At 32.7% G+C, this 27,231-nt stretch overlaps 1 protein-coding gene across 1 annotated transcript in view; it reads left to right on the forward strand.

The window, feature by feature from the left end:
• LOC127723838 (deleted in malignant brain tumors 1 protein-like) overlaps nucleotides 1–27,231 on the forward strand; it is a 162,998-nt gene that overhangs the window by 16,810 nt on the left and 118,957 nt on the right. The window contains exon 2 of the mRNA XM_052230560.1: nucleotides 24,668–24,694. Within this exon, the coding sequence (XP_052086520.1) occupies nucleotides 24,668–24,694 (27 nt within the window). The remainder of the gene's footprint in view (nucleotides 1–24,667; nucleotides 24,695–27,231) is intronic.

The following is a 27,231-nucleotide window of genomic DNA, read 5'->3' on the forward strand; positions in this document are numbered from 1 at the left end:
CAAAAAACACAATATATGTTCATAAAATAGAATAACTGTCCGTAAAGACGAGTAAATGTTCATAAAAACAATATATAGATTCAAATAATAAAATAAAATATATATGCATAAAACATAAATTTATATTCTTAAAACAATTATAAATGTTCTTAAAAACAAATAATTGTTCATAAAACCAAATAATTGTTCTTAAAACCAATTAATTGTTCTTAAAACCAATTAATTGTTTTTAAAACCAAATAATTGTTCATAAAAGTTAAACATATATTTATAAAAAGTTATAAATAAGTTTAAGAAACGTTCAATATATATTCATACACACAAAACGTTTATGCAACATTGTAATTGTTTAAGTCTTGTTCATCATGCATCAACTGACATGTGAATCCACGCTCAGTCAATTTGTCACAATAGGGAATAAAACACACTTAGGTAAAGCTATCACAAAAGTGACCACAGACAGAAACAAAAGTGACCACAGGCAGATACAAAAGTGACCACAGGCAGATACAAAAGTGACCACAGGCAGATACAAAACTGTAATAATTAGACCTTTCAATAACAATTTTTAGTTGTGTTCCTTATTCATACTTAAATTCGTGGATAAAACCATCTACGAAAATCACGAAAATCACTATATTGTATTATATGTCTCAGGTAATGAGCATCATTGAAGGACATATATCGTTCAAATGAACAATTAGTGCAGTAAGTATAGTACTGTCATTGTTATAACTATATAAATCCTTGTTTTAATGAACCAAAAATGAGAATCTAGATACTGAAATATTTTCGAATCTAAAGCATTTGCCAAAATTACGATTTAAGACTTTTTTCATTTGAACAGTTATCTGTAATTAAATACAACTTTGTTTAAGGATGTTTGCTACTCTTGTTTTTGACGTTTTGTAAGTTATTCGGAATCCTCTAGTTTTATCCATTTAGTGCCAATAAATATTTTGCCCGCTAACCCCTACTTTTCGTTTCATAACTTTATTACAAATATTTTTAAAAGCTATTTTCATAAATCTTATAATATCCTTGTTATTTTTGCATAGTTTTTGAAAGAAAAAAGTGCCAATGTTAAATGTATGAAAAATCTAGAGAAAATCATTTCCCGCCAAATTTTGAATTGATTATATTTCAAAAAGAAGGGCACGGACCTTTTATTTTTTTCTGCTTTTTAAGTTCCTTTATTTATATTTTATCAATTTATTACAGTCTTTGAAAAAGCTTTTTATTTTCAAACAGAGGAGCGAACATCCTTAAATGCATCGTTTGGGAGCGCCCATACCAATATTATCAAAGTTTGGTTTAAATTCATTCGGTGGTTACAAAATGAAACATTATGAGGCGGACACAGAAAAACAACGAACAATGATGATCAATGGACGTCAAATGGTGGCAATAGCTCATACGGAACTTTTCAATTCCAACCAGCAAACAATTTACTAAAATTTAATTAGACAAATGTTAAAATGTTTCAATCTTCCTTTTAAAACTTGACACTGTGGAAACAAACTATGTCTTGTTCGTAAGTTGTTCACCACATTAAAATAAGTGTTGATGTATGTAATGGTCAATATTTCTTCTGTAAATTTTATCTAGAATTTCATTTCTAAACTACTTTCCAAAAACACTAAATCATTACAAGAACCTGTTCCAACATAAATGAAATATCAACTCCCAATCTTAATCGATTTATGACTATTGAATACTGGTAAACTACTGTTGACTTTATTTATATATCAACTAGAAATATTTTAATTGTAAAAAGAAAAAGCAACAAAAATACCGAACTCCAAGGAAAATTCAAAACGGAAAGTCCCTTAACAATTAGCAAAATCAAAAGCTCAAACACATCAAACGAATGGAAAACAACTATCATATTCCTGATTTGGTACAGGAATTGTAATTTTATTGTTTCAATATTCTAATGGTATAACGAAGACATAAGCACTGCAAAATGACTAAAAATTTTTGCATCAATAAAATTTTTACAGATTTGTAAAACTTGTACTATAAAGATGATTAATAAAGCAATATAGTGAGAGAGAAAAACAACATATAATTAACAAACACATAGAATTCATCAATAAACACAATTTATTGAGGAAATTCATGTACAAGCTGCTATCCTAAATCTTTATCCCAGCTGCAATGTAAAATATATTTTGCAACTGTTCTGTCCTAAAAGCAATATATGATTCATGCAGTTTATGTTAATATTGGGATATTTTATCAAACAGTAAGTTATGTTTTAAATTTTATTTATCAAATAGTCTCTTTATATGATGATAACTAATTTAAAATCTAAATCATTTCAAACATCAGCACACAAAAGAGTATATTGTGAAAGTACTTTTATTCATGGGTATCATTTTTTGTGGTTTCAACAAAAGTTACATGTTCGTGGGTTCTTAAATTCGTAGATTTTAGGTTTGTGAAGAAAAAATACCGATTAAATATTTGACATGTATGAAGCCATCAGAAACGAAGATTCTTGAAATTAATCATATGTTTTTATTTAATGATTTGTGGGCCATTGATAAATAAGGTGTTCATTTTCACTAACTTGTTCGTCTTTCATAACTGACAACATTCATCAAATTTTTGGTAAAATAATTGCTTTCGGAAATAAGCTGATTCATCTGTGCTTACAAATTGTCTCTGTTGAGGAAAATTGCAAAGTAGATAGTTAATTGTTGCACACTTGTAAGCAGACGTGATGACACTTATTAACCCGGGATCGAATGATCAACATATTAACGATCATCAAAGGTGTTAATTGGACCATGCATATCTCACTTAAAGAAAATGGTTACATAAAAAAATGCTACAAATGTACTTTGAATTCTAGAAATAATTCTTATGAAATACAAAAGAAAACCCAATATGATTTTTTTTTTTTTCGTATGAGAATTATGAGGAGATAGAATTAACACTTCATCTTCGCATATCATCACCGGAAGTATGTCTTTCATCGATCAAAACTAAATTTATATGAGAATTAAAAGTGTAAAAGTCGTACAGTTTAGGTTTATTAAAGATTAAATGGGTAAAATCCTGTTTGAAGTTGTATATACAGTTCTTAGTGCGTTTGCTGATACTTGATGTATTCTCTAGATTATAAGGCCGTATCCATGTAGTCAAATCAACCTGGAGATCTTTTCATGTCTTGATTTGGAAAACAGTTGTTATATTCGTTGGAGGCTTAAATTCGTGGATAAGACCATCCACGAAAATCACGAAAATCGGTACCCCACGAATAAAAGTACTTTCATAGTATATTACAAACAGCTACTAAATTTCATCAAACTAAACATTAATGTAGTCATTTTCTTCATTAATCTAGATCTTTGCTTACTTTCTGGCATACAGAGCAATGAAGTTAAATTGGAAACGTTTAAACTATATTTAGTTGAGAGTTATAATTTAAAATAATGGAAAGACAAATACACACACATGTTATTGAGCAAGCTCAACGGCTCCACGCCCTGATATAAAGAAGAAAAACGTATAGATTGCTGTTTTTATAACCTATACAGCAAGTAAACTTGATGATATGAGGCGTTGTTTTTTTCTTCTGTTTATTCTAAATGTGTGACTTCAGACAGTTTTTTTAATAGTTTCCTACAAAATCATCTAGTTTTAGTTAATATGACCTTGAGAAACAACTTTTCTTACAAAAATCCAAGTTTTAATTTCAAGGTCGTACATTGGTAGAAATTAATTGATTATGTTGATCTTTGACATGATGACATCAAAATAAATACGGATCTTCATCTCATTATATATATAAAAAAAGAAGATGTGGTAGGATTGCAAATGAGACAACTCGCCACCAGAGACCAAATGACATAGAAGTTAAAATTTACGACAAAAGAGACGATTTTTCATTCCCTATTGTTAATTTTCCCTTTTTCGACGGCGATGTTCATTTGGTTCCATCATACGGGGTCCCTACTCGTTCGTTTTGCCCGTGTGTGTAGTGATGTCATAGATTTTAACGAACGTACTCAATGCATCACTGGTAAATTATAAAGTCAGGGATTTCGTTACCATAGATTGCTTAAAACTTTTACTAAATTCTTTCATAGTTACAAATATTTGATTAGTAAATTTGGCTGTGCCTGTAGAAAACTTATTTAAAATTGTATTTCACATCCTATATTTTACCGTAATATTGTACTAAAAGAGCGGAAATCACTACGTGATCCGTGTAAATTCATCGAACCTTTAAACAAACTTATTAGAGAAGGTTATCTTGCGAATGTTGTAATTAGATCTTTTAATATACTTTACATTGGCACACATATCGATTTTGTCATCAGCAGATTAAAATATAACTAAATTTGTATTCTTTTCAAGCTTTTTTTTTAATGATGTATAAATACACATCAACGTTCATTTTCTATATAGAGAGTACTCTATCTATATATTACATTATACATATTTAGAAACAGGTTAACTCCTAACTATCCAACTGCCTGTCGATACTTTTATTTTGGCATTGCACAAGTCATGTCTTCATTGACTGTCCATGACGTAAAAACATTAAATCCCTGGGATGTGTTTTAGTTGATTTTAGTCTCTGGTGAATGATTTTTTATTATAAAATTGTTTTTGTCTTTTAACTAGCTTTCAGTAACTGCGAGTACTCTCAAATCGTACTTTCGTGTTTGACCTGTTGATACAATTTGCAATGTGTTTTTGTTATTTAATGTTTACTTATTCAGTGTTATATCTAGTCTCACTATTGATAATATATACCACCTTTGATAAGCGTTTAGTATGACTATAAATTTTCACTTTTGTTCTCGTATTAGGAACAACAAAATTATTTCCGTACTCCATGTTTACCTTACAACAAAATAATTTTTATTTACCTATGTACGTTATCTTATTTGGTGGCATTTTGTTTAAGGTTATGGTTGTCCTTCTGATATTGTTAAACAAATAACCCCCTTGTTTTATTAATTTTGTATTTACATTGTGTCACGTTTAAACCCGCTGCATTTGTTTGCACCGGTCCTAAGTCAGGAACCTGATGTTCAGTGGTTGTCGTTTGTTGATGTGGTTCATAAGTGTTTCTCATTTCTCGTGTTTTATATAGATTAGACCGTTGGTTTTCTTGTTTTAATGGTTTTACACTAGTCATTTTCGGGGCCCTTTATAGCGTGCTGTTCGGTGTGAGCCAAGGCTCCTTGTTGATGGCCGTACTTTGACCTATAATGGTTTACTTTAAGAAATTGTGACTTGGATAGAGAGTTGTCTCATTGACACTCATACCACATTTTCTTATATCTCAGTAATGGGTGGGTATCTGAAAAGTTTTAAAAACAATGTACGATATAACAGAGATGAGGTATGACCCAAAGGGCATCAATCTATGGTCTACTGTACCGGTCTTGCCATTAAAAATGAGAATATTTATTTTTATGCCTGTAACTTTTCAACCTTTGGCAAAGGCTTTTAATGAGCCTCCTCATGGGGTTTTTGATTATGTGATTACTTGGCCGTTTATATAGTGATTATTTGATTACCAGACCAAATATTTCATGATAATTTGATTATTTGATAATCTAGGACTGTATTTTTGATTATTTGATTATCTTGTTTAAAAAAATAATTAATGATTGTGTGATTATATTGGCATCAAATTTGTGATTATGTGATTACTTGGACACCCCCATGATGGCCTCTTTAATATGTGGCACAGGGCTGCAGCGGTTACAAAACCTAATACTCATTAAAATAGTAATAAAATTCTCTCTCCGTTAAAAAAATGTCAGAAGGTCTTTAATTTAGTATATCTAAATAAATCTTTTTAATTTTCCCGCCACAAAAATTAACTCAAAACTAGTAACGTCATTACTACCATTTCATTTCCATTTGGCGTCAGTATAAACTATTCGCAAATTCAACAAGTTGAACAAAAAACTTCTCTGATGTTTAATGGAGAGAGAATCAGATAAATAACTAGTTATAACTTAGAACCAAGATATTTGGATAAGGAAATTAATTTCATAGCCAAGGCAGTATCAGTCATAATACAAGTCAGCTGATTGAGTGCAACGTTGGATGAATGTTGCGATTATGGAACCTGTGAGTTAATAATGATAACCATGAACTGATTGTGTTGCATGCATAAATTATCGTCCACCAAATATAAATAGTAATCAATGTATATCTCAAATTTGAAATAATCATATTCTTACTTCTTTGGACTATGAAAATTGAAAAGGTAGATGTGACGTGAAAAAGTTCTTTTTGTGGCATTGAATGTAAAAGAAAATGTTGCATTCCATCTTATATATAATACACTGTCAATATCTCAGAAATGGTTCAGATCCCCCTAAACCATTAATAGTCTTATTTTCTCATGTCTTCTTTAAAAACTTAAGTCCTGCAGATGCTGTATCGCGTTTAAAAGATGCCATCAGTCGGTAGATTGTTGATTTTGCCCTATTGGTTTCATTCCAATTTTTCCATTTTATGAAAAGATCATGGATTTGCCCATTCAAATTCCTTGGAAAATTGTGCATTGTCTCCTTGATGTCATAAATGCTAAGACCTAATTCAACTCCTAAATGAACAACACAATCACCTATCAGCTTATATTCTGTTAAGGTATCAATTATGTCATCTGACGGAACATCTTGCAGGCGACTGTGATCTTTTTCTGTAAAAATACAACGAAGCCAATTTTAAAATGATATATACAAGATATTAACAATCTTTATTCATACATATGGGAAAGAAGTTACAAAAATCTAGAAAATGTAGATCATACTTCAATTTTCATACATGAAACATAAAATACACAGACAACTACAGAAATCTTGTTAACTAATTTTATGATTTTTTTATTTACAATGGGTAACTCTAGTGGAGGAGGAACTACCTACCTGCACGACACCCGATATCATTCCCGGTTTTTGGTGAGTTTTTAAATTTAAAAAAAAATGTATGTGTATTGTTTTGTGGACTGTGACATTTGAATGTTTTATAGGCCATGATGTTGTCTACTCTTATTCAATTTATGGTTTTTGATTGGCCCTGTGATATCTCTCCCTTACCTTGGACCCCGAATTTTGATAGGATTCATGTTGCTCAGTCGATCTTTAGCTTTCTATTTGGTGTTTTGTATTCTTGTTTTTAGCCATGGCATTGTTAATTTTTCTTTGAACTATGAGTTTTGAATGTCCCCTTGTCATCTTCTGTCACTTTTTTCTCACTTTTTATGGACCATGTTAGTATTAAGACCAAACACATGTGGTCATGAACATATGCGTATAACTCTTATGGTCCGAGATTTAAAATACGATGAACGTTGCATTAGGTATAACTCTCTAAGGTGACATTAATTAAGAGTTTCTAAATTAAAATGATTAATAAAATAAAATGAATTTTACTCACAAGTTAAAATTATAGTAAAATCATTTTTACTCACAAGTTAAAATTATAGTAAAAGCATTTTTACTCACAAGTTAAAATTAGAGTAAAAGCATTTTTACACCGTGGTCGACACGAAACACAATATGTCGACTTTGAATTTAGAATAGAAATATCTAAATGATAACAGTGAATTGCTTTTTTAAAAATCACAGGCACTTGGATCAGTGCACCCTCTTTTTTTCTTTATTCTGGTGTTTTTCTTTATTTTTAGTAAATTTAAATTTCTAAAATATTTCTAATTATTTTTCGTTATATAATGTGTTCATGCTCCTATTCATAAAATTTTACAATCCAATTGGATATACGTGATGTCCCTATATTCGTATGAGTCTTTTTATGTATAAACTACTGTTATTGTAAGATCACATGCATATGAGCAAGAACACATTCCACAAACGTCGGTGGTTTCACCTATGAACGCAAAAGTCGACAGGATAAAATCGCTTTAAATTGACTCTAGCGAAAGCAAGATAACAGATGCACCAAGATTCAGACGACATGTCAAAGATAAAAGATTTCAGTTAGTAACTCGTGCTGATTTTATTTCGGAGAACGAGCTCAGTGTTCCTGCGAAGGAAGTTAAAATTAATCAGAAAAATACCTATATTGTTTAAATACTCATAGGGTCCGGCCCGTTAATAACCAAACGAGAATATACTCACATGGTCCGACCATAGTTCAAATATTGATATGGTCCGGATCATAAACATATAAATAACAACGAAGCACCAAAGTAACAATAACAAAAACCGTACTTGCTAAATTTTGGTCCTCTCTGTGTACCTAAAATAGCACAAATGAAATCTAGGAATAGAATCTATCAAATTAGGTTAACAGTAGTATCGAAGATCAAAACTAAAAATTACTTGAAAAACAGTAAATTTCGTATCATATAACATGCATAAACAAGTTTCAGTGAAACAGTTATTATCTGTCAGTAAATGGCTTAATTCATTTTTTACAATAACAAATACACTGAAATGTAAAATTCAAAGGAATGTAAATATCACCATTTGGACAGACACGTGTATTTACTTTATAAATTTCGTCTATGCAGTAGATTGGCGTGAATTTTCCTGGTAAATATGAAAAGAAATTTGGAAAAAATCAGGAACATTCATATTTTGCAAATATTTTACAAATCAATCTCTCTGTAATAGAGAATACATTCCTCAATAGTTGAGAAACCATTTTGTACAGCAGACTTTTTATTGAAACAGTTAATGACTTTGCAAAGTCCTAATTTCAAGAATTTGTAAATTTGTATTGCAGCCATGATTACTATAATTGTTAACTAACGCGCTTGTATCGCTCACCTAGGTCTGTATACATCTTCAATAATGGACACTCTTAACATCAAAGACTAGAATATAATTCATGACTTAAAGAAGCTCTTTCTTGTTGATCTTGTATTGCTAATAATTTTGTTTTGTTTACAATTTCTCTCTTTCTTCTATAGTTTTTGCCCAAAATAAAAGGGCAATAACTCCTATAAGAAGACATTTGACTATTTCATCTATCTGTAACAGCTTTTAAGATATAAGAAAAATGGGCAAACATTTGTTACATTTGTCATAAGAGGCAATTACTTGAATGAGAAATTGTCTGCAAGATTTGATTTAGTTAGACAATCGTTAGATCTCAATATTTTACATCTCTATCTAAGTCTGGTTCCAATTGTTCCAGTAGTTTCTAAGGAGAAGGTTTTTGTAAAAGTTAACGCACAACGGACGCAAAGTGATGAGAATGGCTCGATTGACCTCTTGAAATTTGTTTCAGTTGTAATTTGGCTTTTTGTTTAGATGCTATCACGATGAAAATGAAAACCAATTTTTAAGTTTGTATAAGAAAAAAAACACGGTATTAACTACATGCACCTTTACTAAAAACTTTAACATGAGAATGTGCTTATTTCACACTATCACATTTCTTTGTCCATTGAACGTAGAATGATTCAAATGATGTACTGTCAGTTAGTTGTTAAATTATTTACTAGTTACTGTCAGTTCACGAAATCCATATCAAAGAATGAAGTAATCATTTAATGTGTAGTAATCAAATGTATTGACCTTGATTCCTACCTTGATTATCTTGAATACCTTTATGGATCTGTACTCATATGAAGAAGATCAAAAGAGATTAAAAAAAAACACCTAGATTTTTTGGCATTAAGGATGTACTTAGGTGATATAAGCAGGGATGGGCACGATTACTGACAAATGTAATCGATTAATAATCGATTACTTGAAGGATTTTTGTGTAATCGATTAATAATCGATTACTCTGATTTTTGTATGTAATCGATTGCAATCGATTACTTTAGCAAAAGTAATTACATTACTTTTCGATTACTGTCAATTACATGCTACAAAATTACAAATTAAATAAAGTAAGTTAAACCCAAAGTCAATTATGTTGTTCAATGTATGTATAGTGGAAATTTTGAACTTTACAAAAATAGCATTTAAAGCAATGTTTCCAAATTTTATGTTGACAGTTGTTTTCTAGATGGAAGCTTTTACTGTCTAAGGATCCGAAATATTCAAAAATTCTAGAAATTTTGGTTTTCAATATGAATGATTGGTGATAAAGTTCTTGCAATGGCATCACAATGCATCAATCACTTCTTTATATTTTAGGTTATTATCTCCATATTTTTGCAAATTTTTGCTGTCATACTGACTAAAGTTAAGTTTTTTATTTTTACTCATTATTAACAGCTATATTTGAATATAGTTCATTACAATGTTGAAAGTTTACTCTAAAAAAAAACTATAAAAAAGTAGAATAATTAATTAGTTCAGCTAATTTTAGAGATGAAAATTTATGATTTGTAATTACATGCATGAATAAATCCTTTTGTTTTGACAACCTCCCTAATTACAGGCTATAATACTGCCAATGGAGTACAATTATAACCTGGGGCAATATAATGTAAATCTCCTCTTAATTAGACATAATTGAAATCAAAACAAAGTCTTCATCTTATTGATTAGAAGTCTTTGTTCATCTGATTAGTAAAGACAAGAAGTTTGTTGAGAATTTTGTATTCTCATTTCAAAATTATAAACAATTTATATTTTTTGTGCAAAAATTGGATACATGTATCTCTATTTCTGAACAAGAATTTTAATGCATAGCCATTTGTTCATTGTCAAAAGGATTTCGTGTACTTTGTAATTTTTATGTCATAACATTATAATGAATCAAATGTTTATCTATTCTAAGCTAAAATTCCAACTATTATTGAAAATTATGCTTTAAGGAATTTTAATACAAATAAGCTTACTACTGCAATATAGTACAGATTTTAACTGAAGACTTATTTCTTATTTAAATCTATTTTCTTATTTTTATATAAAAGGTCTTAAATTATTGACCAGCAAGAAAAGTCATTTGTTTCAAAAGCTAGATATACAGTATAATTTGATAGATCTGGTTGAAGCAGCTGGAGCCAATAGATAGATACAAGGCATTTGATAAACTCTTAAGTCATATCAATACATTTTATTTTTATCTGTACTATAAAGTGATGAATACATACATACTTTCATATAAAATAGATTATTTAACCAAAGTAATCGAAATGTAATCGAAAAGTAATCGATGATTTCATCATAATTTTTGCTGTAATCGATTAAATTACGATTACATGTAATCGAAAATATCTTCGATTACAGATTACTGTCGATTACTGGAAAAAATGTAATCAATCACAATCGATTACGATTACAGATTACGATTACCCCATCCCTGGATATAAGGTAAAAATTAATAAATCAAGCATTTAAAATTGATACTTTAAGCTGAAAGAGTATTAGTTTAGGATCAAAATAAACTAAAAATATTGATAGGTCATGCAGCTCCTTTTCGAGATATTTGATTTATAAAATATGGCAGGAAAAGGCTTGCTCAGACTTTTACCTTATATTTGCATTGGTATAATTTGGGTCTCAAATCAAAAGAAAAAAAATCAAGAATCTGCTTAAATTTTGTTAAATGACCTTTTATGAGCTATTAAGTCTTATATGAAAATATAAATGGGTGTTATGGGGCAAAATATTTTACCTTGTATCGTATCGAAAAACACCATGGAGTCCGAACATTTAACACAAATTCCAAAACATCCTTAATAAATTGGACATAATGCAACAGGATTATTTGGTAACAATAGGAGGCAGGTATATCTTGACATGGCAGGTATATCTTGACATGGCAGGTATACTTTGACATGGCAGGTATATCTTGACATGGCAGGTATACCTTGACATGGCACGCATATCTTGACATGGCAGGTATACCTTGACATGGCAGGTATATCTTGACATGGCAGGTATACCTTGACATGGCAGGTATATCTTGACATGGCAGGTATATCTTGACATGGCAGGTATACCTTGACATGGCAGGTATATCTTGACATGGCAGGTATATCTTGACATGGCAGGTATATCTTGACATTTTGTAGGAGGCAGGTATATCTTGACATTTTGTAGGAGGCAGGTATACCTTGACATTTTGTAGGAGGCAGGTATATCTTGACATGGCAGGTATATCTTGACATTTTGTAGGAGGCAGGTATATCTTGACATTTTGTAGGAGGCAGGTATACCTTGACATTTTGTAGGAGGCAGGTATATCTTGACATTTTGTAGGAGGCAGGTATACCTTGACATTTTGTAGGAGGCAGGTATATCTTGACATGGCAGGTATATCTTGACATTTTGTAGGAGGCAGGTATATCTTGACATTTTGTAGGAGGCAGGTATACCTAGACATTTTGTAGGAGGCAAGTATATCTTGACATGGCAGGTATATCTTGACATGGCAGGTATACCTTGACATAGCAGGTATATCTTGACATGGCAGGTATATCTTGACATGGCAGGTATACCTTGACATGGCAGGTATATCTTGACATGGCAGGTATATCTTGACATGGCAGGTATATCTTGACATGGCAGGTAAATCTTGACATTTTGTAGGAGGCAGGTATATCTTGACATTTTGTAGGTGGCAGGTATACCTTGACATTTTGTACGAGGCAGGTATATCTTGACATGGCAGGTATATCTTGACATTTTGTAGGAGGCAGGTATATCTTGACATTTTGTAGGAGGCAGGTATACCTTGACATTTTGTAGGAGGCAGGTATATCTTGACATGGCAGGTATATCTTGACATGGCAGGTATATCTTGACATGGCAGGTATATCTTGACATGGCAGGTAAATCTTGACATTTTGTAGGAGGCAGGCATATCTTGACATTTTGTAGGTGGCAGGTATACCTTGACATTTTGTACGAGGCAGGTATATCTTGACATGGCAGGTATATCTTGACATTTTGTAGGAGGCAGGTATATCTTGACATTTTGTAGGAGGCAGGTATACCTTGACATTTTGTAGGAGGCAGGTATATCTTGACATGGCAGGTATATCTTGACATGGCAGGTATACCTTGACATGGCAGGTATATCTTGACATGGCAGGTATATCTTGACATTTTGTAGGAGGCAGGTATATCTTGACATTTTGTAGGAGGCAGGTATACCTTGACATTTTGTAGGAGGCAGGTATATCTTGACATGACAGGTATATCTTGACATGGCAGGTATATCTTGACATTTTGTAGGAGGCAGGTATATCTTGACATTTTGTAGGAGGCAGGTATACCTTAACATTTTGTAGGAGGCAGGTATATCTTGACATGACAGGTATATCTTGACATGGCAGGTATACCTTGACATGGCAGGTATATCTTGACATGGCAGGTATATCTTGACATGGCAGGTATACCTTGACATGGCAGGTATATCTTGACATGGCAGGTATATCTTAACATGGCAGGTATATCTTGACATGGCAGGTATATCTTGACATTTTGTAGGAGGCAGGTATACCTTGACATTTTGTAGGAGGCAGGTATATCTTGACATGGCAGGTATATCTTGACATGGCAGGTATATCTTGACATTTTGTAGGAGGCAGGTATATCTTGACATTTTGTAGGAGGCAGGTATACCTTGACATTTTGTAGGAGGCAGGTATATCTTGACATTCTGAGCATTTTTATCCCTGTCAGATTTTCTCTTTCTATTATAGTGGTTTTCAAGATATAAGGCAGTAAGTGCATTTTACCCTTATGTTATATTTCAGCCATGGCTGCCATGTTTGTTGATAGACAAAAAAAAAAAACACACACAAATTTTATATTAGATACCCTTAGGATCATTAACCCCAAGTGTTGTAAGAATTTGGTCAGTAGTTTCTGAGGAAAAGATCTTTGAAAAAGTTTACGGCAGACAAGAAAATAAGTTCGTTGTTAACGCTATAACTTCTTAAGGAGTCAGCCTATTGTTTCGGTTGTCTGGCCATTTTGCAGATCTTGTATTTTTGATTATTTTGCTGTTTACAGTTTGTTTCTACCTGTCTATTGAGCTTTCGAAATAATAGGCAAAAACACTAAAATAGTCTAAAATTGTCATTTAAAGGCAGTAACACCTGACAAAGTCATCCATTGTTTTCGGACATATTGGCCTTTTTGTAGATCATGTTTTGCTAATTATTTGACATTTAACAGTGTGTACCTATCTCATAATGGTTTTTTTTTTATATAACAGGCAAAAACATGAAAAATTCTAAAAATCAACTTTTAAGGGCAATAATTTCTTAAGGAGTCATCTTTTTGTCCCTGTCAGATTATTCATTATGGTTTTCAAGATATGCGACAATTAATGCCTTTTACCCCCTACGTCCTATTTTGAGCCATGGCGGCCATGTTTGTTGACTGACTGAGAAAACAACGACGACGATGGACGCCAAGTGATGGCAATACCTCACCTGGTATTATACGCCAGCGTGAGATAAAAAGGGAATCTAAAAAATATGACTGGCTGCGTCATTTTTTTTTAAACCTATAATTGATTGATTTGGGGTTTGCTTTACGACGCATCAGCGCAAAAATTCTTTACCGTGGCGACGGAAACCCATAAATGAACATTTGTACTAAGTTTCAAGTTGATGAGACAACTTCATGGTAAATGGCCTCAACCAAAATCTTTCAACCTGATATGGATCAGACTAATTGACAGACATACGCATACACCAGACGACATAATGACTCTATTCTAGCATAGACATGGAATAATAAAAAAAAACGGGTAAAAAGTGTATATAAAGGGCAATTACAACTTAAATAAATATATAGTAAACTTTTCATTCATCGTCATGTTGACCTAGTTGTAGATATTATTTGTCAATGATAATTATAGTCTCTCTCCATCTGTTATATATTTCATGATTATAGTCAAAGCACAGCAAAGTGCTAATTTTGCTGTTTACATTTTCTCTCTATCTTCTCTAGATTTTGCCAAAACGCGCGAATAATGGGAAAACTCACAATTTAAGGACATTAACTTCAATAAGGATTTAAAAAACTCCAATGACGAAACACCTAAAAAAATGTTCAAAATGTACAATTCTGTAGAACTAAACATTCTGATCATTTTTGGCCCACAGAGATTTTCTCAATCAAAAATGGTTTCAAGATATTCAAAAAGATTAATTACTTTTTACCTTATTTTTTGATAGTATTGTTGCTTAGCATGGCGGATCTTCGGATATTTTCTTTTAACAAGATGCCCTTATTAGGTGTAATACCACCATTGATTTTCCCCTATTAGTCTTTGTTAAATTTGCACTTTTAAATAAATTGTGCAGAATTTATCTTTGTTTCAATAAAGAAATACTTGGCATGAGTAAAGTTTTATCCTGTCCAGTAGTATAGAAAAAATTTCACATAACATTTCATTGCATATAAGAAAATAACCATCACTGGAAGTTAACCAATCAAATTTTCCCCCTTTTTTAACCTGTGTACAAACTTTAGTATCCATGTAACCTCAAGTTTCCAAAATATTCTACAGAAACCCCAAATAAAAAAATAATGATGCTTTGAAATACCCAAGGTATATGTTTATGACCCAGAAATGTTTTACTGCAATGAAATGTAGGATCAATTACCTACAACTGTCAAATTCAAGGAAATATTTTTTTCGACCTATTTTCGTATGCAACCGGATGTGACGTACTATGATTTGGTGGTATTACACCTTAAGCTAAGTATAGTCAAGTTTGTGTCGAATAGGTGCAGACTCTCTTAGGAAATGATTTTGTAAAAGTTAACGAAAGAAGACAGAGGACTAGTGCCAAGTAATTGTAATTGATTGACCTTGGCCAGGTGCCATTAAACAAGAAGTAGCACAAATATCAAACCTGACCCACATAATGTTGCCTTTCTGTCAGTGGCTTCAGCAATTTCTCAAATGTTGCTATTGGTTGGTTGCTTTCTGTTGAATATCTCCATTCAAAGAGGCCCATCAACATAAAATTCATGGGATTTGAGAAATAACAAACATTAAAGTTGTCGTAGTCAGTTATTTTTCATTCCAAGTTCAATGAACAAGTTGTAGAAGTCACCAATCCCTAATTTTCGTGCCAGCTGAACGAAATGCTGATCATTTGGTCTCAATAATGGTGTTTCTGTTTTAAGACCTTCAATACATGAAAATTAAGTTTTTATACTTTATTAAAAGATAATTTCGAAAATGACTGACTGCAAAAGTTATAATTCACATTTTTTAAAATTTATTTTTCATCTACTGTCTCAAAATTAACTTAAGAACCAAACATTTAATAACATAATCTCAAAATAACCCAATGAAATCAACTCAGACACATGTACTGGAATTTGGAAATTGATAAAAAATCTTACATGATATCAAGTAAATTCAATATTTACTTATTTACCATGATTACAGTAATTGTCCACTTAGGCACTACATTTATGTGATCAATGAGTAACAAATATTTCATCAATCAGTCCAGATCATGTGAAAAAGTAAAAAGCTAGCACTGCCAACCAATGCTCACCAAACTGTACATTTATTGAGAGAAAACATTTCTATTTCAATGCTTGGAAGGACAAATTACATGTATTATTACTGCTAATTTTTCACCATTATACATATTTTAAAATCAAATTTGTATTAGATTGTGATTATTCAAATATTTTGGCCTCGAGCATCACTGAAGATACATTTATTGTCGACATGCGCATCTGGTGCATTCAAATTGGTTTATATTATTACATCATTTATGTTGGATACTATTCCTACACCTAATTTAAAAAAATATATATTTTTAACATCCATCTGCAGAAGTTTCATTCTAATCAAACAAGGGACACTCACGCTTCAATATATATGTAAAAACCTTTTTCAAAATAATTTCTACTTTTAGTAACAATGACACTGGCCTTTGAAATATTGACCACAAAATCTGTAGGCTTCTCCACCTTCCCTATATCTTCCATCTGTATAAGTAAGTAGTTTATTCAAATGAAACGAGAAACTGAAGTTACCATTCAGAAACCATTTATCCAATGTATTCTAGTAACTGTGACATTGGCCTTTGATTTATTTACCCCAAAATCTACAAGCTTCTTCCCCTCCCCTTTATCTTCCAATTTTGTTCATTTCATTCCAATCTAGCAAGGCACATTCAAGTAATTTTCAGAAACCATTTGTTTTGGGCACAGGGACAAAGAAAGTGATTACTATACGCCCCCGAAACTTTTTCAGGGAACATAAATATCCAAATACCATGAAACATTGTATCAAAATATCAACTTCAGCAGTCAGTACATGGTTTTCAATAAGCAGACGTATTGCCACTGAATTGATGCCATTAAATATTTAGGTTACTGTACACAATTATTAATAAAAAATATTCGATAATTAACAGTATAATTATTTTACCAGGATTTAGTTAGAGAATTGAACTATTGAGTATTTTGATCAAACTTATAGCAATAACGGACTGTCAGTTATACTAGTACAATGTTTTCTTGATTATTGTATGTTGGTCGATTTGTTTTTTGGCAAATGTTTTCTGTTTTTTTTTTATTTCCCCTTTGAGATTTTCTTTCCTTTTTCAATGCCCCATTACTTAGTGACCGTAGCATATACGATATAGTGTTCGTCCTTCTTTTATCTGACATCTTTTAAACAGTTGTACGAGATTATTTTCCTTTTGTCTCATATATCGTTCTAATTTTTTGTACATTAACGTACAACATGTACAAGGAATCGATAACTTATAGACCAAGTTTGTGTTTGTTATAAATGAACTAAGGCCTACTTTATGAAAGATGAAGGTGTCTAGGTTTTTGTGTAATTCTTGCAGATCTGGATATTTATTTTGTAATTAACTGATGGATAACGGATCAACTGGTATTGTTCCAGGTGATTCTGGTACAAACGGGGCATTTTTGAAGTACCAACTCATCTAGTTTTATGCATTCATATATTCAATATTATCTATTTCATTACCGTCACACTTAAGGTCACATTGCTCTGTAGTCTGACAAAAAATTAATAAGCTAGTTACTTACATTCTCTACAAGCAACATGTTTTTTTTGTAAATTTAAAGATACTCAATCTTAAGTGTTCTAGTTGTCTGTGCATTTTTGTTTTCATTCCTTTGGTCAAGGTATTGTCTTTCCATCTATAGCAATATATATTTTGAACTTCCCAATTGGTATACATTTCTCCTTTTTTTCTCTTGGTTGTTAATTCGCCAATTTCGACCCAATACCTGAATTAGGCAAACTATTATTATTTTCATCATCTGGCTATAAATAATGATTACCAACATTGTTGCGATTATTTTCCTTTCCTTTTGTTATGATAAACAACCTATTGTAATACAATAACTCTAGTAATTCCACTTTTGTTTCGATGATATTTACCGCCAATTCTTCGGTTTAGAGTGGTCAGTCTTTGCAAAGAAAATAGTTTAATAAAGTTAAGGTAACAGTAATTTATCGATGTTCAAATCTACCTTATATAGCTTGTTATGGTATGTGTTTTACCACTTGCTGAAGGCCGTCCGGTGACCTATGTCATGTAGTATCTGGTGGAAAGTTGTCTCATTGTAATCATACGACATGTTCTTTTTTTTATATCGAGCAGATTTTGTTACCAGAACAGTCAGGGATGTAATGAACAGTTATTTTTAAATGACTGGTTTCAAAAAGAGCCTCCTTTAGAAAATAAGGGTAACTAATAATACACCTATTTTTGACAGTACCAATATTCGTGGATTCAGGGAAAATATTATTTTCATTGATACATTAATTTTTTTCTGCATACGAGTCTATTCAGAGTTTGTATTTCATTGAATATCAAAGTTCGAGGTTCACCCTATTTTTTAGCTTGTTATGGTATGGGTTTTGCCCATTGCTGAAGGCCGTCCAGTGACCTATGTCATTTAGTATCTGGTGGAAAGTTGTCTGAAATCAATAAAAATAAGTACCTCAGAAATGATAATAAATCCATAGTATATCATACAAACCTTTTTAAACGGTAAAAATTTCATTTCAATTTTCTAAATTACAGATTTTTTCCTCAATAAACCAAGGTTGGCTGACAACTCCCCTTTTTGAATTTTAACAATAATTTTAGATACGCCTTGTAGCTATAGAATGTGCAAAGTCTCTAAATAACTGAACACTTTTGGGTATAAAATCAAGTTATTTTTCAAAAACATTAACGAAGGCAACTTACGGCATTATTGTCTTGCAGGACTTGAAAAGATCAATCAAATGATATAAATATGTCTGTAGATCAGAGAGCTCCTAACATTTCTAAGTATTTATATATCGCTTACTTTATATGTTTGGGCTTGAGCGTTCCTGATAAAGGCAAATCCAGAAAAGCGCTATCGTCGCAATGAAATTATTAAAGTGTTATTTTCATGTACTTATATAAAGAAATTAATATTAAACCGCTGTAGATGTAAAACCGACCATGAATAAGGAACACAACTAAAACTTGTTATTGAAAGGCCAAATTATAACATTTTTGTTTCTGCCTGTGGTCACTTTTGTTTCTGCCTGTGGTCACTTTTGTTTCTGCCTGTGGTCACTTTTGTATCTGCCTGTGGTCACTTTTTTTTCTGCCTGTGGTCACTTTTGATTCTGCCTGTGGTCACTTTTATGATAGCTTTACCTAAGTGTGTTCTATTCCCTATTGGGACAAATTGACTGAGCGTGGATTCACATGTCAGTTGATGCATGAAGAGCAAGACTTTTGTGTCGGCCCATAAGGTCTATTTTCTGTTTAGTTCGAACATGGTGGACTTAATGCAGTTCACTCACTTATTGTTTTTTTTTTAATTATATATTTTTAATAGATTCAAGATTTGAGTATCGATAATTATAAACTACAGCTGTCTTTTTCATTTATGGGAGAGAAAAAAAACATAAACATCTGAAATTATATTTAAAAAGTGTTTTCAGTTGTACCCCTGATTACATATGAAAGATCCAAAAGGACTTTACTAAACAATCAAACACGTCATGTTAATGTCGTTCAGAAGAAAGAGGTTATCAAGAAATACAACTAACCTTATCAAAAATCAAATTAAGAGGACATTTTGTTCCATGTGTGTTCCCATTTCTGCACCCCCAATGCGATTGTTTTTGGATTTTTTTTGCATCTGACAAATTAAAGGTATCAAACAAGATTCACCTTTGCATACTTCTCCAATTTCTATTTCAAACAGATCTGATGTTACTTGTTGACCTTGTATACCAAAACAACGACTGTAAAACTGAATGATTCGTCCTAGTGTCAAAGTCAAGCATTCCTGTGTTGTTGTTGCTAGGTCTGGTGATTTGAGGGGTTTTGAATACTCATTAATAAGGTATACAACAATTCTATGACCTTCCACGTGAATTTGAATCTCATTTCTGTAATCAGCATCCATAATTGCAGCTTGAAAATAGAGACAAAAAACGGGAGTCCACTACTTTTAAAGGCCAGATGCTAATTGAAGCACTGATAAGTTTAAACGACAAGGCAGATGGAACCACAGTCTCTTTCAGATGATATGCTATGCACATCGTTTTGTCGTCTGTCGCGTTTTTCTGCATTTGTCGCGGAATTTTAAACTTCACTATACATGGTACCAGAAAACAAATTTGCAGATATTTCCTTCTGAGTGTAGCGTTTAGGTTCTACAAGGATATCAAGGAGGAGGAGGACCTGTAAAACATATTCTTTTGTTCTTACATCCGTCAAAATATTTTTAAACGCTGATTGTGACCACAGAGTAAAAAGGTTTGTCTTGTTTAGAACTTCCGTAGATAATAAATTCTCCAGTATGTCTCGAATGGGTCCCTTCTCTGGCCAAAACGTTATGTCTGTGATGAAGGCTCTCAGAATATTGAAAATTGCTGAAGGCTGAACGACAATGAAGTCTCTTAAAGCTGGTTCATTGAAGTATAATAACTTTCCTATTGAGTGTTGAACAAGTAAGAAATCTTCTATTCTTTTTCACTTAAGGCAAATTGATTATTAGACCTGTTCATCTTCAAAAGCCTTTCTTTTGTTACTAACTTTACTCCTTCTGTTCTCATATCAGATATCTGTAAATCAAGAGGCACCCAAACAATCAGCACTTGTTGTCCCCATGTAGACTGCTAAAAGGCTATATCAACTAATGTAAACGATCAATTTCTAGGTCAGCTGCGTCTGTTGCATTGATGAAAAAGACTCTGTCGTACATAATATGCTCATGAAGCTTATGTGAGGAAAACATTTTCATTAGTTCTTCTTTGAATTTAAGGGCTAGTTTCCATTTTTCAACCAGTCAATTATACCAAAAAGCAATGATATAAATAAATTATTTTCTTTCCACAAAAAAACCTAGGAGAGTTGTATAACAGCAAAACAAAAAAATAAACTATAAATATCAGTTGAACAGGGCTTTTCTTATAAATGCTAGCATATTTCATAGAACAATTTTCATTCAATCTAAATATTTACTGTAAACATTTTAGAATACCTTATTATTTTTTCCAAACAACTTTGAATTTTCAGCTTTAGCTTTATAAATGTGTCTCAGGCATAACTGATTAATATGACTACAAGAAATATGGGATATAAATCACTGAGACAGCAAACAAACAACGCATCAGTTCATTTATTCTTTGTATGGCCATGGTGTTCTGTGTCAATTATAAATGTTTACAAGAACAATGAAATCGAGACAGCTGTAGAATTTGATGACGTGAGCAGGTCAAAATACTGAATAACTAATTGAAAATTCAAATATAGAACAAAATAGTCAGAGACCAAATAACTAATTGAAAATTCAAATATAGATCAAAATAGTCAGAGACCAAACAACACATCAATTGACATTAATTAATTCAGTCAAATGTTTTCGATATTTGAATTCCTGAATTAGTTATTCTTGTCATTACATTAACTGTTTATTGAGGTGATGATATACAAAATAGGATTTTTTTTTATTAAACTGTGCAACAGATGTTGTTGGATACATTTGTATATAGCATGTTTACTTTTGTCTTATATCATACCAGACACCCTCCTCCATGGCTTTGTGCATGTTACCAAATAACTAGAAATTTTAATTTTCATATCTTTTTTGGAATGAAAGAGAGAGAACGAACCTTCTTTCAATGAATGTTCGTATATGGTGTTTTCTTTAATTTGATAAAACATTACACATTTGTTATGTCCTGTTATTGACTAGATAGTTGTGTTAATATTATCATGTATTTGCGTTGAAAAGGAGGGTGGTATAATGATTAACAAAGTCAGACATGTCTCTGACAAGCTGTCACTATGGGTGGCACCAAACAAATTTCTTTAGTTTTGTTACAGTAGGTCAATACAGAATTAATCCAATGCTCCAGAATAGCTACAAAAGTATTACGTAGAACTTAAAGTAGGAAATAAAATGAAGATGATGTTTGACTTTCATTAACTGGTGAGTAAATAATATCGTAAGTATTACTGAACACAACCAACGGGCCAAATATTTAAAACCATAACATGATATAGTGTTCTGTGATTTTAAAAAAATAAAACAACAGTTTAGAAATTGCGTAGGTCTAAGGCGCTTTTCTGGATTTTCCATCATCAGGATCGATCATAGCTGAATATTTGAATGCCAAGGATATATATGAACCGAAACATTTGAAACATTCGAAGAGCTACATGTATATGACCAAAAAGGACCTAAAATAATAGCCAAACTATCTCAGGTCATTGTGCCTGAGGGAGATGAAACATTAGTTTCTAATTTCTAAATTAAAAAAACGGACATTTTAAGGGCATACGATACAGTAGAAGGGGCAGATAATAACGTTTTCAAAACTTTTCGTGTTGTTTTCGCGACGTTGTTAATCAGAACGTTGTAATTTCGCGATGTTTCTATTAAGAATGATTACATTTCGCGGTTAAGTTATGACTGTTTGTTCAAAAGTATTGTAACTTTCCTTAAAAGTCCCTTTTTTATGAAATTTCAGGGTTTTCCTTTCAAATATGCAACTTTCGAACCCACTTCCCCTTCAATGTTGAGCATAAATCAGCCAGTTGGTTTTAAAGGCCAATTCTGTTTTTACATGAAATGAAATAAGTTACAAAAATATTTTTAAGTTGAAGAACTGTCAGCATGATGCAATTTATGGACAGCAACACCTTTATTTTTGCATTTGGTTTAATAGAGATGTGAGCAAATAGATATAAGAACATGTAGTATGAGTGCCAATGAGACAACTCTCCATCCAAGTCACATTTTGTAAAAGTAAACCATTAAAGGTCAAAGTACGGCCTTCAACACGGAGCCTTGGCTCACACCGAGCAGCAAGCTATATAGAACCCCAAAAATGACTAGTGTAAAACCATTCAAACAGGAAAACCAACGATCTAATTTGTATAAAAAACGAGAAACATTTATGAACCACATCAACAAACGACAACCAGTGAACATCAGGTTCCTGACATAGAATATTACACAAAGGAACTGTTTTTGTCTATGCTAGATTCGATAACTTTTCTAGCATTAAGCAGTTATAGTCTATATAAATAAAGGCGTACAAACCTAAAACAGTACCGGAAAGATGAATATCAATCACTATGTACACCCAACACTAAATTAATGGATCAATTGTTTGGTGATAATGAGGTGAATAAAATCAAAAGCCTTACAGAAGGGAAGAAGACGGCTGATATGGTAGCATAAAGAGCCACAGTTTTCTGACCCTACTTCCACTAGATGTTTTGGTGGTTTAAGAGGTTAAAGCCGTGGTCGTAGACGATCTTCTAGGGCAGGAGGCAGATATTTTTTTAAAGAAAAAAAAGAAGAAAAAGGAAAACAACTAGTTTTAAATTGCATGCGTCTGACGAGCTTTTCTGGATTGACCTTCATCAGGAACGCTCCAAACCGAATATTTGAAAGCCAAGGATGTTTAAGAACTGAAACAGTTAAAGAGCTTTATGACCAAAAAGGGCAAAAAAAGTAGCCAAATCTATCTAAGGTCAATTTTGCCTTAGGTAGTTGAAAAGTTTGTTATAAATCATGACTACTGAGCTGATAATACCCTGGGGGAACTGATATAAGTAACAGTTATGCACCAGTACAAAGAGGAACCCCTTCTGTAACTTAAACAACATAATCGAGCTGTGTCGGATAGAAATCGACCTGATGCACAGGCATATCAATAAATCTGTTAACCTGTTTCGAGTTGTAAAAATTTTCTCTATGCAAAGTCTGTTACTGTTTGAAAATTGAGTTGATATAAGAAAATTCATTTTTTAATTCGTATGTGAACGTTCCAAAATAAATCAAAGTCATGTACATGTACATGTATACGTGCACTTGCATACGGTCGATTTCTATCCGACGCAGCTCATATGTTTCTTTAGTTAGATTGGGCAGAATACCTAGGTTTGTCTACTGGTGGACAAAGGTCAGAGGAAAACTTTAGTAACAATATTAACTATTTAGAATTACAAGCCGTGCTTTGGGGAATGAAACGTTTTTTTTTAATTACTTGATCGTACATCTTGTGAAAATTTTATCTGACAAATCTTCAACTGTAATTTACATTAAGTGATATGGGTGGAACTAAATCTTTGTAATTTTATATAATATTGTATAACATATTCAGATTTCCTTAAACGCAAGGTGACAGTAAGTGGGACTAAGTGCCCTCCTAACCCTATTCCTTAGGTTTTAAAGTCCACTGCACTCTTTAAAGGCTGATGATTACAGGCGATTTGGTTATAATCTCACTTGATCCCACTTAATTTTAACTTGCATTTCAGGAAATCCAAGTCAATCTTCAACTACAGGTAAGTATCAGTTGACTAACAATTTCTATATACAATATAAATGATATATGCATTGATATAAATCAATATAATCATTCAGAACATATCAAATGCAATTGCACATTTGGAGTATCTCACATGCTGCTGTAACATCACCTTGTGGATATTCTTCAAATTCTTTATAAAGGCATAAACGTCCATCAAACATCAGAAAGAACGTCCCCCTGTGCTGGATAAATAAGTGATGAGTCATATCAAACGATAATTTGCCCACCGAAATCGACCAAATCCGATGGTGCTATATTCATGATATAAGTTCCTTTCTTAATCTTCTCAAATAAGTCATCTCGAATGCGTTGGGCATTATGAATTGGTGGTTCCTGAAAGCCTTTTAATGTATCCTGATCAGGTTTCGGTGACTGGTGTTAATGTCCAACAGATAGTGTTTTTCCAGATATTGCAATATCTTTTGGTCGCTGCTGGTTTGATGAAAATTGATCCATATCTAATGTGTTTGACCTTTGAACATTTTTGACTTCATCAGTATTTTCCTCATCATTCTGCTTTATCGGGGACGGACCTGGCAGTCTTGGTTCTGCTTTTGTTGGGACGGACCTGGCAGTCTTAATTCTGCTTTATCGGGGACGGACCTGACAGTCTTTGTTCTGCTTTATCGGAGACAGACCGGGCAGTCTTGGTTCTGCTTTATCGGGGACGGACCTGGCAGTCTTGGTTCTGCTTTATCGGGGACGGACCTGGCAATCTTTGTTCTAATTTATCGGGGACGGACCTGGCAGTCTTGGTTCTGCTTTATCGGGAACGGACCTGGCAGTCTTTGTTCTGCTTTATCGGGGACGGACCTGGCGGTCTTGGTTCTGCTTTATCGGAGACGGACCTGGCAGTCTTGGTTCTGCTTTATAGGGGACGGACCTGGCAGTCTTGGTTCTGCTTTATCGGAGACGGACCTGGCAGTCTTTGTTCTGCTTTATTAGGGACGGACCTGGCAGTCTTTGTTCTGTTTTATCGAGGACGGTCCTGGCAGTCTTGGTTGTGCTTTATCGGGGACGGACCTGACAGTCTTGGTTCTGCTTTATCGGGGACGGACCTGACAGTCTTGGTTCTGCTTTATCGGGGACGGACCTGGCAGTCTTTGTTCTGCTTTATCGGAGACGGACCTGGCAGTCTTGGTTCTTGTTTATCGGGGACGGACCTTGCAGTCTTTGTTGTAACGTAAAATCAAGATTTACAAGCAGAAGTTTCGTTAAAACATCGTCAATGTTTAAAAAAATAAAATTTACCACAACAATGATCGAATACAAGGCAATCGAATCTATATTAAAAGCCTTATACGGATTCACCTAAGAACACCATAACGTTGAGAAAACCCAAGATAAATAAATGATTTGAAGTGCAATACATTGAGAAAGTCTTGTCGTGCTAGGCATAAGTATTTGAAAACAAGAAGTTGATATCTGACAGATGCTTAAAGTGCACATTCTTTACACCTCCTCACTATTGAACGGTGGACTAAATATGAGGTCATTCTTTTCACTTACTTTATATAGATGGGTGTTAAAAAAAGTCCATTCAACATATTGAAGAATAGAACAGAAAGTTGGTATCTGGAGATCTGCACACATTAAAACTCACCACTGTCAAGCTGATGTTCAAATATGTAGTTCTTCTAGTTAGTAGTTTCTGAGAAAAGAATGACGACAAAATTTGTTACACAAACAGACGGACAGATAAGGTGATTGCAATAAAGCCCTATGAACATCAAAGAAAGAGTAAAGAGTAAAGAGCTGCTAATGTTAATTTTATCAGAATAAGTTATTTAATGAATATAGCCAAAAAATTAATAAAGAAGATGAATTGTTCATTTGACAAATTAGTAACAAGGTGCAACGTATAAAAATCGAATAAGGAACAAATAAGTAGCGAATAAGTAACAGGGTATCAGTAAAGCGCAGAAACGGGTACACATGCGCTAATAGGGTAATTTCACCTCTAAGAACTAAGAACCAACACCGGAGAAACGAAAATAAAGCATTAAAAAAGATGCAACGTATACAAAGCGAATAAGGAACGAATAAGTAACAGGGTATCAGTCGAGCGCAAAAGTGTGTACACACGCGCTAGGAATAAGGAATAAGTAACGAATGAGGAATAAGGAATAAGTAACGAATATGTAACGATAAAGGAATAAGAAATAAGTAAGGAATAGGTAACGAATAAGGAATAAGAAATAAGTAACGAATAAGGAATAAGGAATAAGTAACCAACTTGACGACCCTCCCATTATTTTCTATCCTATAAACCATATCCAGGCCCTGATAATTCAGTGTTACGAAAGGATCATCCATAGGAAAAGTATTTGCATATTAAACAACAGATAATTAATCTTTCTATCAAGGCAAAATAAACACGGTCGGAACTTTAACATTGTCCTTAGCAACAGCTTTCAAACTTAATACAATCAGTATTATTTTGAAAAGAGTCATACTCGAGATATATTGTGTAGACATGAATACTAGTAAATTTTGTTAAAAATTGCTAAG

Source organism: Mytilus californianus, unplaced genomic scaffold (genome assembly GCF_021869535.1).
Source record: "Mytilus californianus isolate M0D057914Y unplaced genomic scaffold, xbMytCali1.0.p SCAF_13, whole genome shotgun sequence".
In the NCBI taxonomy this organism is placed as follows: Eukaryota; Metazoa; Mollusca; class Bivalvia; order Mytilida; family Mytilidae; genus Mytilus; species Mytilus californianus.